General features: G+C 30.6%; 1 protein-coding gene across 1 annotated transcript; it reads right to left on the bottom strand.

Annotated features, from left to right (window-relative positions):
• Positions 1–1,813: 1,813 nt before the first annotated feature.
• Positions 1,814–9,820, bottom strand: LOC145085987 (cinnamoyl-CoA reductase 1-like). The gene is made up of 7 exons (XM_079023700.1): positions 9,706–9,820; positions 9,452–9,595; positions 4,864–5,039; positions 3,655–3,840; positions 3,421–3,583; positions 2,800–3,007; positions 1,814–2,292 (listed from the first exon to the last, which is right to left on the bottom strand). The coding sequence occupies exons 2-7, from the start codon at positions 9,555–9,557 to the stop codon at positions 2,124–2,126; spliced, it is 1,008 nt and encodes a 335-aa protein (XP_078879826.1). The 5' UTR covers positions 9,558–9,595; positions 9,706–9,820; the 3' UTR covers positions 1,814–2,123.
• Positions 9,821–12,498: the final 2,678 nt, after the last annotated feature.

Raw genomic sequence — 12,498 nt, 5'->3', positions numbered from 1 at the left:
CTTGCGCCTCTTTAAACTTTTTCCTTTTCTGATCGTTAGGACATGTAAACGATTTCACAAAAACAGACAAGGGATGATATACACCGTCAGTAAGATAGTATACACGCTTATATGCTACCCCATTTGCTTGAAAATGTACATCGTGCGACTTTCCAAGGTAGATATCGTTGAATATCGGCCACTGGTCTAGCACATTGATGTCATTGTTTGCACCAGCTGGACCAAAGAATACATGTCATATCCAAAGATCATGTGATGCGATAGCCTCTAGAATGATCGTCGGCTCTTTGTGGTCGCCTCTCATGTACTGACAACGCCATGCGTTGGAGCATAATGACCAACTCCAATGCATGCAATCGATACTATCTAGCATTCCAGGGAATTCATGCTTGCCTTAATGCACCGTGTACAATTGGTGGATATCGTTGATAGTTGGTTTGCGCAAATATCGTTGCCCATAAACCAAATAGAACGCTTTGCAGAACTTGTACACACACTCCCGCACGGTACGCTCTGACATCCTAAAATACTCGTCCCATTTGTCTGCGCACATGTCGTATGCTAGCTGACAAATTGCAGCCCTGCATTTTTTTAATGGGAGAGAAACCTTTTTTCCGCCTTGCATCCATTTTCCATTGGAAATATGGAAAACGGCCTTCCAAATCACCAACAATACGTAAGAATAGTTCCTTCCTCATCTGAAACTGGCGTCGAAACTTTACAGCGTAGATGACGTCATCTGCAAAATAATCTTCTATAAGGCGATCGTGTCCGACTTCGTGATTTCTACACAATGGCGGCTTTCTTAGCTTAGGTCGTGCACGTAATGTTTCGCCTAGTCTTATGACGAATCAGACGACGAATCAGGTCGTGAATATTTTGCTTATGGGTTAAAAAAATGGTAGAATGTTGTAGTATTTATAGGTTAAGAAAAGGGAAAGAAAAAGATATATATATATATATATATATATATATATATATATATATATATATATATATATATATATATATATATATATATATATATATATATATATAAAACGGCTATATAGCCATTTGGAAAAAAAAACAAAAAAAAAAGGCAGCCAATCGTTTCAAGAGAGAGAGAGCGGGACTCTCTCCCCCCACCCTCTTCACATTCACTTTCCCGCACCCACGGTGCGGTGTTTCTTCGTGCGGGAAACGATCTCGCGGTCTCCCCGCCATCCACTCCGTCGGGCCGAATAGTTGCCAATTGACTGTGATTCATGTTAACATGCGTTGCTGTAATTACAGAAATGGCCCCTGGTATAATGGAATTGCTATATGCTTAGTCCCCTATATTAATATTTAAAGTTTTGGTCCCTATTGTTTTAAATTTCAATAAGTACAGATTTAGTCCATGTGGTTATCCTTTTCAATAATTACATTTAGCTCCCTACAGTTTATTATTTGGATTAATTAGAGTTTTGGTCCCTATAGTTGTAAATTGAAAATTGTTATAGTTTTAGTCCCTATAGATTTGGTTCGTGTAGTTTTCACTTTCAAAAATTATAATTTCAGTTCCTATAGTTTGTAATTTTCATTATTTACAATTTTGGTCCCTGTAATCATGGGCATCCCCACCGGTTCATGTTTATTGTTGGTGACTTTGTTAACTACAAATTACAATATAATTTTCAATTGTGTTGTGTTTCTTGTACAATATAGTATTTATTGAATAAGACTAGATCGTCAATGGAAATGTATGTTTGCAGCTACTTCACTTAATTCACTTCTAGTTAAGAAACTACTCAAGTTTCCACTTTGGACATTCAAAAATAAATACAAATGATTAAGCTTTGAATTTCACAATTTATAGGAATTATTAAAAATCGGATAGAAAGTCTTAGAAACAGTAAAGAAAAATAGAATTCTTATCACATGGATCCTACTAAGACTTTAGAAGTCATATACTAACCTTTCTCTATAATCTAGAAGAAGTCTACAATATTTAAAAAAAAAAATGTCCCATGCTCATCCACCCTATGGTTTAGGATTCAAAAGGTTATTTGGTTATTATACATAAAATAAGGATATCGTTTCATTTATTATTTTAGGCACGCTATAAAACTGTGAATTCGAACATAAAGATGCGAGAAGATTCAAAACTTTATGTTAAGGGATATGCCATCCGTATTCAATAAACCCGCTTCTTCATAATTCTTGATCGAGTCTACAATGGTTTCCTCCAATGGCCTGTAATTCCATCCCAAATTTAACAACTTCTTTGTGTTGAATATCGCACGTTCAGTTTTGTTTGGTTCTGTAAAACTGTAATTCCACAAGCAAAATTTATCACCACAATGATCCTGATATGAGGACCTCAAAAACATATAAAAGAAAAGGAAAATTATATTTGAAGAAATTCATACATGTAATGTGCTTAATGTGGGTCCCAAATGTCAACCAGTAGTTGTTGGGACCCACATAGCCATAATAGACTAAATGACCGTAGATGTGCCTACCAACCGGTCAAGTATAGATTTGGTTTTTTTGGGGCAACGACTCTTATGCTACTCACCTTTCACGCTGTTGTGAAAATATGAATTTGGCTTATGACTCTTGTGCTAGTTAAATAAACAAATTTTCAAAGTGAAAATATGGATTTAGCTTTTTTGGGAAGTGTAGACTGACTCGAGGGTTGTTGGAAAAATAACTTTTTTGTGAAAATTCAAGCATAGATGGACCCCACATAGTCATAATAGGAGTTACACCCAAGATATTTACATATAAATGATATGGTATATTTAAAACCATAAAATGCTCGAAAAAACTTACTTTTTGGGATAATCATAGTCAGGAAATATGTTTTGCACCTTTGCAACAAACTCCCTTGTCATAAGAGAGTATGAAGAGCATATATACCTCCCCTCGGATTCTTGTTTTTCATACAACAAGACAATTGCGTTGGCCAAATCACGCACATCTACAACAGCCCGTTCTGCATCATCCGTCTTTTTTGTTCCATCACTTCTTCCGTCGAGATCTTCAAAGAGATAATGAATAAAATCATGCCATCTATATTGTTGAATTATGTCGTATAACTCATAATGTTTAGTTTCATCACAAAACATCTGTTAAAATTATGTCATAAAAATTTTAATTTTTAGTTTCATAGTTAGTTAACGCTACTAGAAACTGATTTTATAAACTCTAAAACCAATTCTATGATTTTCACTTTAGATTTATGAACTCTAAAACCAGTTTATTGGACTTTAATATTTCTTTCTATGATTTTCACTTTAGAAGCAAAAGTTAATGTTTTTCACACATCATCTCTTCTACGACATTTGTATCCATTACAACTTTCACTTCGAAATTGGTTTATTTGATTTTTAAAGTATAATGAGTTCGAAAGCCAAAATGACATGCTAACTGTTAACAAACAAAAGCACTTGCCTTTTATGTAGCTCAAGAGAAGCAAACTACTAGCGTTTACTGTTGATTGTAACATTGGCCCAATGGTACCGGATGGACAAATAGTCACAACGTTCAATCCAACCTTTTTGGCATACTCCAAAGCCTCACGTTCGGCTAGAGTCTTGGATAAAGCATACCATCTCTAAAATCAATAGTAAAAAATGTCTAATATATTATTAACATAATAAATAATAGGTTTAATTAAATAGGTACCTCGTTAGTTTTGCAGTATTCTACATCTGCCCAACAACTTTCATCCATTTCAAGGCCTTGTGGCCATTCAGGATTTAACATAGCACTAACCATCGAGGACACAACCACGACCTTTTTTACTTTAACCTCCAAACATGCATTCAATACGTTTCGTGTTCCTTTTATAGCTGGATCGAGGATTTCTGTCTGTAATGATAAAAGAATAATTATAAGGTCCTACCAATTTTGTTATTATACAAGTGTATTTAAGATTTTAGTTAACAAACTTAATATGAACATGACTTGAAAAAGAATGTTTGGGGAAACCATTAAGTCCTAACTTTTATAAAATTGCCCACTCTGAATTCTTAATGTGCCATCACTTTCTTTCTCAAATATTTAGACGTAGAAGGTCATGATTATAAGTCAAGAAATAATTTTGTTGCAAAGTGATGTGAATTCTTTTTTTAAAAGCTCCCCACACCGATAAAAGTGTACCTATATCATTCCTTGAACTTACGACGACAATAATTTAAGTCATGAAAAATGTTATTGTAATAGTTATATTTGTCAAACAAAGTATATGTTATTGAATACCAAACAAAGGATTATATACTTCTTTAATCATAAAATAAATACAACAATTTTTTTGGTTGTCTATAGTATCAGTAACGTGATATTTAGTTTTAGGTAAATCTTTCGGGTTTTTTTTTTCTTTTTCAAAACGACTAACTCACACACACCCATTTAATGGTACTCCTAAATTTACACCTTTTGTCCACCATAGTACTCAACCCTCAACCTCTTGGGGAAGGACACATTTCCAACACTTCTTATACCGCTAGATCAAAGGCCTTTTACTAGTAAATCTTTTGTTTTAAACTTAACATTTTGCCCCGCAACAAAACTAGAATTTAATTTGGTCTACAATATACCTCCATGTGTCATTTGTTAAATATGTTAACTATTGCATTTATATTGGTACGAAAGAAATACATTGCTCCTCGTGTTTTCTCTTTTATGTCATTAGTGTCAATACACTATTTAAAGTGCAACTTGAATTTAAATGAAAATGTAACGCCATTTGATATATATGTATAAACTTCTAAGTACGTTATTTGTTGATATTTAACCTGTTTGCCTCATTCCTTTTTAGCTAAAAAAAATTATTTTACCATAACCTATGGCACACAACCCAAGTTGATTCATTTTCACACTTAAAAAGGTTACCTGAGGATCATCAAACTTAAGTGTACCAGGAACAGGAGATGCAATATGAAGAACCCCAGTGCAACCAGCAAATGCAGCACAAAGGCCTTCATAATCAAACAGATCTGCCTTGAAGAGATGCAACCTCTCTCCAGCATTCTCAAGTTTCTTCAAATGACCATTTTTTTCCTCATTACCTGAAAAAATAAGTTATTTTTAAGAAAATTTAAAAAATACAATTATAGGTTGTGTAAAGTTTAATGCTCTAAAACAAATTGTGAAAATCAAATGTTACGTGGGGGTTTGCGCCCCCAAATTGAAACATGGACCTCATTTATGTTAAAAAATGTTGGCTTAAATTAATCATCCCATGAACTCATGATTATCTATTCTTAAAAGTTCATGAGTAATTGAGCCAACTGTTTTAATAAACATTTCTAAAGTTATTAACTTGAATATAGTTTATGCAACTTTGAACATATCTCACACGTTTTAATTTTAGTTTATACAATTGTACAGGTTGACATGTTGTTAACAATATATGACAATGAGTAAAATTATGTAAATGTTGAGTTGGCTTACCACTTTTATCCATAGCAAAATTTGAATGTACCTTTTAAAGGTGATTTTGTAGTATTAACTATTAAATAATCTAAATAAACATGATCAACTATAATAAAATGGATTGTAGAAGATGAAAAAAAAATGGATGTAAAAGTGTTAACTTAGAGAACCTCCGATTATCAACCTCATGTATAAAGTTTTTTTTTTTTTTTTTTTTTTTTTTTTTCACATTTCCACCAACTATATCAAATAAAAAGTTATTAATTTAAACTTTCTCCATTCATTGCCCACTTATAATTTTTTTTTAAATTACTAATTTACCCTCATCTTTATGAAATATTTTATAAAGTCCTCTAATCTAATTTGTTAGTATCTTTTTAGCATGTGTAATATTTATAAAATAAAAAATTACTTTAATATAATATTAAATATAATTAATATACTTCAATATGCAGGTAGTTAAGTAGATGTAATATGCCAAGGCTTTTTTTCCAAGTAAAAGTGTTGATAAAATTATTATGTATATAGTTATAAATAAAAACTGATTGAAATATCATATGACCATTACCAATATGAATATTTAATAATGGAGATTAAAATGAAGAAAAAAATTATTCAAAAAACTAATAAAGCTTGAAAGGTTAAATATAATGTAAAGTAAAATGGAACATTATTGAATAAAGAGGTTAAGTGTACATAACATAAACACAGACACAATAGGTTTAGCATGCTACAACTAGTTTATTTTTCGAGTTTTTTTCGGTTGTAAATGTTTGACAAGGCAACATATCATCTAAGTATTTAGGCTACTCATAATAATACTTAAACGAGCTTATGGAGTATTTTTAAAGTTCTTCTTAGTATACTCTTTATTAACTATAAAAAGTTTCTTCCCCTTAAACAGTTGATTTGTATTTGTCTTAACTTTGAACAACTAAATCTCTTTCAAAAAAAAAAAAACTTTGAACAACTATTTTTTTGTAACTTGTTTAGTTAGGTCTGATTTTTTATTTACGTTTTAAAATTTAAATGGTTCAACTTAGGTTCAAAGTGTTTATATAACATATTTTGTTGTAAAAAAAGTAAAGAGGTCAACTTGATGTCACTATGTTGTGTGGTCATGTTCCGCCAGCCGCCCGTGTAATAAGTGTAGACTAAATGATATGATATTTTGAATTTCCACTTGGGAAAAAAATGAAAGTTGACGATTTATTATTTTGCTTGCTTTTTAAAGTGCTTGGGTAATAGTTCGTTTCTTTAGAGGTAATGCCGCCTGTATTTGATACTAATTTTAAAATTTCTATTTCTATAAGTCGTGAAGAAACATTATACTTGAAAAACTTGCATATTTTCATCTTGTTTAGAGGGTCTTTAGCTAAGGTTATTTAAGAAGCTTTCTAACTTATTACCGATTTTACACATGTATAAACTAAAACTACTGTTTTGATAAAGTCTTTTTAAAAAATAGCTTATAATGGTTCCATATCGGAAAATGCCATTTTTTATAGGGAAATCTACAGAAAAGTCCCAAACTTTTAGGAAAAATTTCAAGAAAGTCCTAAAAGTTTTTTTTGAACAGAAAAGCCCCGATTATTTAACATTTTGCCCAAATTAATGAAAAAACCTTTTTTTATAATTTGAACAACAAATGACAAATTATATGATTTTCTCAAAATAATGGGACTTTTCTGATTAAAAAAAACTTTTAGGACTTTATTGAAACTTTTCCAAAAAATTTAGGATTTTTCTGTAGATTTCCCTTTTTGATAAATTACTCCTCACTATCTTATCAAAAGCTTTCACACACTTTTTTAAAAACTTCGTTTTGATACTGATATAAATTAATAAGCTAGTAAGTTAATAAAATGTTTTATCATTTTTTTAAGCACTCCTAAAAACCCTCTTAATACAAGTATAAATTTACAATCGTTCATGTAGAAGTAATGGTCATAAATTTTCATGTTTTCAAATTACCATTTTAATTTTATTCTAGGATTTTTCATAAGTATGAAAAATTAGTGTTATATGTAAGAATAATAATGTATTTTTATTGATCTAATAATCATAATATTTAGTTCCATTCAATGTTGTATTTCAAAATCTATCAAGTTATTATGTACTAGTTGTGAGACCCATGTAGTACATGGATTAATTTTTTATTTTTTAAAAAAAAAACTTAAATATAAAAATGAAAATATTTGAGAACTTAGAATTTATAAGAAAATAAGAAAAATAATAAATTATCATTATTGAATTTTTTTATCTTTTTAATTTAAATAAATAAACAAAAGAAACTAATAAGGTTTAATTTGAAAATTTTGAAATTAAAAGGTAACAATTGATATCCATTTATTACTACACTAGTTTATAACCCGTCGGAACCACGGTTACAAAATAAATTAAATTTTAATAGTAAAAATTCATAAATTATTTATCAATTACTTTAAATAAATGATTAATTATGAGATATACCAAAATTTTAAAATTATTATAACTTCAAATTTAACATATTAGTAGAAAAAATAAATTTGAATTTTGAAGTGTTGCCTAATATATCTCTATGACACGTGGCATGATATTAATGAAGAGTTGTATTAGAGTGACACATGTCAAATGGAGATTAAAAGTATTCATTTATTAGAATGGGGATTTATTGTAATTATTACATTAAATTATTATATGAAATTTAATAAAATAGAAAAACTCATAAAATTACATGTGGAAAAAAGTCAAAATAACCATAAAATAACATTTGACAAATTAAATAAGAGTGTGACATGTGGTAAAAAAACATTCATTTATTAGAGTAGATTTGTCTGATAATATTGAATCATCTTTTACATATCATTTTATGCCATTTATATCTTACATCTAGCTTATCAGCTGATAGCCACTACCCCTCCGGAAACTAGGTCAAGTAACTTTGTGTCATGTAAGAATATCAAAGTGAGCTAAAAAAAAGCATGCTCATTCTTAAAAATAAAAATAAAAATAAAAATTGTTAGGTTTATTTAAAGAAATCCTTTGTGCTAAAAAGAGGCACCTACAAAGATGTGGATATCATTATTCTCCCGTAAATTAATTAAACAAAAGTCCATAGAACCGGCTCATTGTGGGCCTACTTTTATCAAAATATATTAAAATAACTCCATAGGCATAACTCCAGATTTGTGAAATGCTTGACATGTTTCTTTTTTAATCTGTTAACAAAATTCACGAGCACTATAATTTAAAATAAAAATTATTCTATGGAGTATAATTTAAAGAGTAAATTACACTCGTCGCTATGGTTTGGGGAAATTTGCGCACTTGATCAATAATTTGTTTTTTTAACTCGGAAAGTTCCTACAGTTTGTTTTTGTTACGAGTTTAATCCATACTATTTGTTTTTGTTATGTGTTTGGTCCTGTCTTACCTAAAAAGACTATTATTTAAATAGAAAAAAATTATAGAATAGTTAAGGTAAGGTGAGGGGTGGAGTTGGAGGCCTGTTTATTTAAATAAATTAAAAGATCAAGGGCAAATTATTAACGCGTAACAAAAACAAACAGTAAGGACCTTCCAAGTTAAAAAAATAAGTTAGGGACAAAACACGCAAATTACACTAAACTATAGGGACCATTCGTGTAATTTACTCTAATTTAAAATAACCGGAGCATGACCAGATTCAATCAATATCTAGGTAAATCTTTCTGGGCCTAATTTTTCACCAGATCACCAAATTTTAGCATAATCAGCTGCAGGAGATGACAGATCCCAAGCACTTAACGCCTAATTTTTCAACATAAACTACAAACCTAACTAGGAACAAGAGGATTCAAGCGAATGGCCGATGAATGAGGATAAATAAATGTCGGTTGGTGAAAAATTTCGATCAGAAAGTAGGAAATAGCTAGTAAATAAACATCGAACGCCTAAGGTATCATAAACAATATTCATCCGTTTTCAGCAGAAAGGGAAACAATCAAGTAATTACAAGTTTGATTAAAACCAAAATCAAAGTAAATACATAGTAGAAAGAAGGAATTTGAATGAAAAATCTTACCTGGATCTCTTACAGTGCCATGGACGATGTAACCTTTGGAGAGCAAAAGCTTGACAACCCATGACGCGATATAACCTGCTGCTCCTGTTACACAAACTCTCTCCATTTCTTTCTTCTCTCTCTAGGTTTTCGTGTATATTTCCACTGTTTAAAGAGGATTTTTATAAACAAAACAAATACAAATTTGGCATCGTGACTAACAATTGTAAATTTTATATTATTATATTAACAGATTATTTTTTATTTTGATTGACCTTGGAGAAAGAGTTGTCATAATTGGGATGATTCCGTCAACACTCCATCACCGGCGGCAGTGGTGCTGCAGTAGTAAAGAGAAGAGAGAACGGCGCTGGAATATTAAAAGAGAGATTATTAGGAGTTTTTTTTTTATTCTTTTTAATTATATAAATATTTAAGCGAGTAAAAGAAAATAAAAAAAAAATTAGGAGAGCAAAATAGTATTTTAAAATGCATTTAAATGTTCGAGTAATCAAAATTGCATTATATTTTCAATTTTGGACAAACCATACCAAATATATATATATATATATATATATATATATATATATATATATATATATATATATATATATATGATTCTTGAGAGTAATTAACTTTTACGTTTGTACTCATCTGATCGTTTTCTTTTTTTCGTATTCAATATATCATTGAACTTGTTGTTTGTGTTCACCATAACCCTTTTGACCGGTTTTTGACCTGTGATAGTCGGTCAAAGGGTTATAGTGAACATAAACAACAAGTTCGATGGTATATTGAGTATAAAAAAAAGGAAAGGGAGCAAATGAGAACAAACTCAACAGTTGGTTACCAACCCTCCTGAGTCATTTTCCTCGAAAAGTTAAATGAAATTAAAGTTGCAAAATTATCAAAGACTGCAACCTTCTTTGGCTATAACGTATATGAAGAGCGTTTCGGAGGTGTAACTTCGTTAAAACATGGTCTATGCTATGGTTATTGTGGTTAACTGTCAACATCTCTCTTCAAAAGGATATGATTATGTATGAGAGGTATATTTATCAGCAAAAACGTTTACTTCAAGGTATATTATGGTGATGTGTCTGCAAAAGCAACATGATATTATACATATTGATGTTGTATCTTATCTCATAAATTCGATCTTAAAGCTAAGTAAACTCAAAAATCACAACACTTGTGATTCCACTCGTTTGTAGGCTTGTCTAGAATCCATGATACGATAAATCATTCGATTGGAAATGTAAATGTAATCATGAAATGCGCCTGCTTAGTCAAGATTCCCCTAATAAATATTAAAGTGCATTACAAAGTCGTAAATGTATGAATAGCATTCTTTCGTAGGTTATGTTTTGAAGAGAAGCAATAATGAATATCATAAAGTCATTAATATTAGTAGGAGTTGACGTGGGATTTGTTGTAAATGAGTAAAGGGAAAATGACTCAGGAGGGTAACCAATTGTTGAGTTTGTTCTCATTTGGTCTCTTTTCTTTTTGTACTCAATATACCATCGAACTTGTTGGTTGTGTTCACCATAACCCTTTGACCGGCTATCATAGGTCAAAAGTCAATCAAAATGATTATGGTGAACACAAACAACAAGTCCGATGGTATATTGAATACAAAAAAAAAAAAAAAAAAAAAAGGAAAGGGACCAAATGAGTACAAACGCAAAAGTTAATTACTCTCAAGAGTCATTTTCCCAAAAAAAAAACAATTGTACTCAAAGTGAACTTTTTGGTAGAACGACTAATTTTGCAATTTACTCTATATATATTTAAGTCTTTGGATAAGTACATAACTTCTACGACCTTTGTCTTATCCAACCTTTGTCTTATATATAAATAGATGAATATTCACGTTTTATGCACAATACAACAATATATTTAAAATCTTTACAAATATATGTTTTATAAATATATTAATGACATTGGTAGGGAAAATACCATAAAAGCCATAATATTTTTACGCATAATTGAGAAAAGTTCTATTAATTTTTTTTTTACTCTAGCCACAAATGGGACATAGAGTTATCACTCTAGCCATTTTAATGATTTTTATGGTTAACTTTGTTAATTTTTTTGCAAAATGAGTCATAAAAGTTCAAATTTTATCTCTATAGTTTGCAAAAAATTACACCATATGTCCAAAACTCAGTTTTATGTTTTTTAAATTCTTTATTTTCATTTATTTTTATTTTTTAGTTAAAACTAAACTTTTTTTATATTTTTCATTTTCTATATATTTTTATATTTTTCGTATTTTTTTATTTTTTTTTCGTCGGCAGCGGTGCAACGGCGGCTTCCGGCTTCAACAATGGAAGGGCGGCGGCCGGAGGATAAGGGGGTGATAAGGTGGCGACTGAAGAAGTGAAGTAGGGTTAGGGTTTGAATGAGAGGAGGTGATGGGTTTATGCCCGTCCATTTTCAAACTATTAAGCCAAAACATGCTTTTGGAACCTCCTCTCCAATTTTTTTCAAAATAGATCCATAAATTACCATTATGTTGGGTTTTGAGCATTCTAACACTCCTAAGTGTACATGCAACCCTAAATACCTTGGATCTATGTTTTCTCTATTATACATGCAAATAAGAACATCCAAGGTATTATCCTAATCTAGCATACAAAACAATGACTTTAGCAAGATAAAATACATACCTCTTTGGTGTAGAAAGTCTTCATGAAGTTTGAGTGCCAAGTGCCCCAAGTGTGACACCTCAAATGGTTCACACAACACCAAATACAAATGGAATAACTTGAGAGAATTCTACACTTCATGAAATTGGCTAGCCCTCTCTAGAATGATACTAGTCGCCAATTTTGTCAAGAATAAGATATTTATATAGTGTTACAATTAGGGTAACCCTAATTGTCATGACTTTCCATTTCCTTGGATCCATGGGTTCAAATACACCATGGAGCATCCATGGACCATCCTATGGGTTTTAGCCCAACTTGATTATCCATGGAGCATTAGCCCACTATACAAGTATGGATGATTTACACAATCAACCCATATATTTAATTAGTCTTCTTTTGATCACTTAATTA

This window comes from Lactuca serriola, chromosome 2 (genome assembly GCF_051521515.1).
Source record: "Lactuca serriola cultivar US96UC23 chromosome 2, Lser_US96UC23_V15, whole genome shotgun sequence".
Lineage (NCBI taxonomy): Eukaryota > Viridiplantae > Streptophyta > Magnoliopsida > Asterales > Asteraceae > Lactuca > Lactuca serriola.
This window is presented reverse-complemented; position numbering and strand designations above follow the sequence as displayed.